At 40.5% G+C, this 3722-nt stretch overlaps 1 protein-coding gene across 1 annotated transcript in view; it reads right to left on the bottom strand.

Annotated features, from left to right (window-relative positions):
• TTC5 (tetratricopeptide repeat domain 5) overlaps positions 1-3722 on the bottom strand; it is a 23385-nt gene that overhangs the window by 9195 nt on the left and 10468 nt on the right. Inside the window, exons 6-7 of the mRNA XM_006877143.1 lie at positions 949-1005; positions 284-430 (exon numbers count right to left, since the gene is read on the bottom strand). Coding sequence (XP_006877205.1) covers positions 284-430; positions 949-1005 — 204 coding nt within the window. The remainder of the gene's footprint in view (positions 1-283; positions 431-948; positions 1006-3722) is intronic.

A 3722-nucleotide genomic window follows, 5' to 3' on the forward strand; every position in this document is an offset into this window, starting at 1 on the left:
TACTTCGGACATATTGTCAGAAGGCACCAGTCACTAGAGAAGGTATCAAGTTTGGTAAGGTGGAGGGTCAGAGAAAAAGAGGAAGACCTCCAGCAAGATGGTTTGGCAAAGTGGCAGCATCAATGGGCTCAAGCATGGCAACAATTGTGAGGTTGGCCCAGGACCAGGCAGTGTTTCATTCTGTTGTACACAGGTACTATGAGTCGGTACCGACTCAATGGCACCTAACAACAACAAAAACCCAAAATGAAAGAATAAGATCCAATCTTTTAGACATCTTTACCTTGCTCTCAAGGAGGCTGGTTAATCTATTCAGAAATTCCAGGAGCTGTTGCTTTCGTAGTTGGGGCTCTGGCCAGGCAGGGTCCAGAGCTGCAGCGCGAGAGAAGCCTTCCAGAGCATCCCCATAATTCTCTTCATATTTATTCAACTGCACAAGAAAAAAACAAAAAACCTCCCAATTACAAGTATATGTAACAAAAACTATGTCGGGGGAGTAAAAGCTAAGAATCTAGAGAAATAAACTGTTTTCCTTCCCAGTACGACAATGAACAGCCTGGAGAGCTAGCAATACCTTATACTGTCCTTTCTGGCCAGGGTGATCACAACCCCAAAGTTCGAATCATTTCCAAGAAGCTAAGTTCCAAACTCTAAAAGAATTCAGTTGTATATATTTGGTATTTTTTATTTATAATTAACATTTCAGAGAAGTCATCTCTATGTACCCCCATCCTCTATGTACCCCCACCTCCTCAGTCCTTCTCCTTTTCCGCCAGTGACTCCACCAGATACTGAAGCCAAAGTGAGCTAATTCTCCTTAGAAATAATGTGGCTTTCCACTAGCAGTTTATAGCCAACCTAATCTCTATGTATACTGTTATCCTCACAAGCTAAGGACTACATGTCTTATTTATTTGGCACTGAGGACCACCATTCCACAGGTCTTACCGTTGCCCTGTTCAGATGAAGGTCAGGATTGCTGGATGCTGTCCTGTCAACCTTCTCCTATAGTAAGACAAAAAGATCATCATTGGATCCTGTCTCAGTCTTAAGGAGGGCCATGCCCAACAGGTCTGAGATCTTGTCTCCCTTAAAAAAGTTAAATTTCTTCCCTGTCAAAATGCTGCCTATATCTCCTCATTGTCATATAGCAACTGTTTTTGTGTAATACATAGTTACCAACAGAAGTATAGCACAAAGCATCACCCAAAAACAGTTCCTGAAACCTCAGCAATGTGTCTGAAACTTATAAATATGATTGTAATTTATTCATACAATATTAGAAAGATCAAATAAAAATAAGTATTTTAAAGCATTCTGATAAAAAAAAAAGTTTTTTAATGGTCAAATTGATAAAATGAGTAAAGCATGACAGAAATGATATTAAGTTATAGTCTTTCCTCCACCCATGAGTTTAACTTGACATGTGCAGAATCCTATTTCTACAAGCAAGCTTCCTTAAAACACACACTAAAAGTCACCTTCTGATTCTCTGATGACAAAGTGCTCATACAGAACCTATATATACACCAAGAGGCAGTCATTCAAACAAAACAAGGTGAGTACTCTGGTTTAAAGTCAGGAAAGCTGGGCCTCAGGTTTATTTGCTGAGCCTACAGACTGAATAAATCTATTCAATAAATTTATTCAATCTGTAGGCTCAGCAAATAATTCAAACCTTGACCATCTGAAGAATGCAGCATCCAAACTGAAGAAAGATTCATTAGCAACCAGCAATATGCAAATGATGAAACACTGCTTATTGAAAGCAAAGAATTCTTGAAGCACCTGCTGATAAAGATCAGTTTGGATTACACCTCAACACAAAACAAAAATTCTCATAACTAGACTAATAAGCAACATTATGATAAATGGCAAAAAGATTGAAGTTGTCAAGGATTTCATTTTATGTGGATACACAAACAACACCTTGGAAGCAGTCAAGAAATCAAAAGCTATATTGCATTGGGTAAATCTGCTGCAAAAGATCTCTTTAAAATGTTTTTTAAAAAAACAAACAAAGATGTCACTTTGTTTTAAAGAGCAAGGTGTGCCTGACCCCAAGCCATAGTATTTTCAATAGCCTTATTTGTTGTTAAGTGCCACCGAGTAGAGTTGGTGCCATCAAGTTGAGTAAGTATTAACTCATAGCAACCCTGTATAGGGTTTCCAAGGAGCTACTGATAGATTTGAAAACTGCCAACCTTGCAGTTAGCTTCATGTGCAGTCAAACAACCACAATGAATACGGAAGACTGAAGATGTGATGCCTTTGAATTATGGTGTTGGCAAACAATACTGAATATTCCATGACTGTTAGAAGAACAAACAAAATAGAAATATCTTATGATCCAGCAATTCCTCTACTTGGGATTTACCCACAAGAAATACAAGCCATAACATGAGTAGATACATGCACACCTATGTTCATAGCAGCACTATTTACAATAGCAAAAAGATGGAGACAGCCAAAGTGCCCATCAACTGAAGAATGGATAAACAAACTGTGGTACATACACACAATGGAATATTATGCTACCTTGAAGAATAACAAAGAAGCTGCAAGCCAACACAAAACATGGATGAACCTTGAGGACATTATGTTGAGTGAAATTAGTCAGTCACAAAAGGAGAAATACTGCATAGGACCACCACTGTAAAAGTCTAAGACAAAGAACCCATACTAAAGGGTAGGGGGTGGGTGGGGGGATATTTTGCTGGCTACTGGATTGTGGGGGCTGGGGTGAGGGAAAGGAGGAGAAGGTGGAGCACAGGGTAGGGAAGAGACACAGGATAGTTTGGGTGCTAAGGAGGGGAGCAATATATAAGAAGGGGGAGGGGAATGGAAGAACAAAGCGGATGGGAGAACAATTAGGCAGGTTTGCATGGGCTAAGTGGGACAGAGGTAAATAATTATGTATGCACAACCTTGAAACATCAGGGCTCTCGGATACAGGGATTGAGACATGGTTGGAATGGGCAAAAGGGGGGAAATAATGTTAAGATGCTTGGCTGTCTTTTCAATCTTGGTTTCCCTGACATACTATTATAAAATAGATACTTAATGGGGAGAGAAAGGAATAGACAAAAATATCACCATAGAAAGCTTGTAAGTCCATCTTCTGCCTATAACTGATTGGAATACCTAAAATGGGGCTACAATGTACCCAGTGAAGGAGGCTTCCTGCGGAGCCTCTGCATTACATAGGACCATAGGTAGAATCCTGAACAGCATCCAGAATCTTCTGAGGTGGGAAATTTCCACTTGAAAGGACAAGCAGACCAGACCGGAGTGGCTACAAGAAAAGAAGATACTTCTTGAAAGAAAGACCTACAGGAAAAATACAAAACAATAACAGCAGACCAACTGATTACTACAAGAACAAGCAAGATGCTCACCCAGGAGACATCAAGGCAAGTAGTCAGGTCCCCTCAGAGCAAACACCTTTCCAAGACTAAGACTCAATGGGAATACACACTCTGATTGGTGACCATGTTCACAACCAATAAGGGGAAGTGAGGAAAAAACAGCAATGAAGCTGTGAACTAAGCCCTATAATATTCAATACACTCCTGTGAACCTGGATGGAGACCTGGTTGGCCAGCAGTGTGGCAAGACCTGGGGACTCTTGGGCCCAGAGTCAGCAACATAGCCACAGAGGACTAGAGTGGAGAGTGAAGCATCCAGCTGATAAGAAGAGAGGGCATATGCACAAGAACACC

The sequence above is a fragment of the Chrysochloris asiatica genome, unplaced genomic scaffold (genome assembly GCF_000296735.1).
Source record: "Chrysochloris asiatica unplaced genomic scaffold, ChrAsi1.0 scaffold00444, whole genome shotgun sequence".
NCBI lineage: Eukaryota > Metazoa > Chordata > Mammalia > Afrosoricida > Chrysochloridae > Chrysochloris > Chrysochloris asiatica.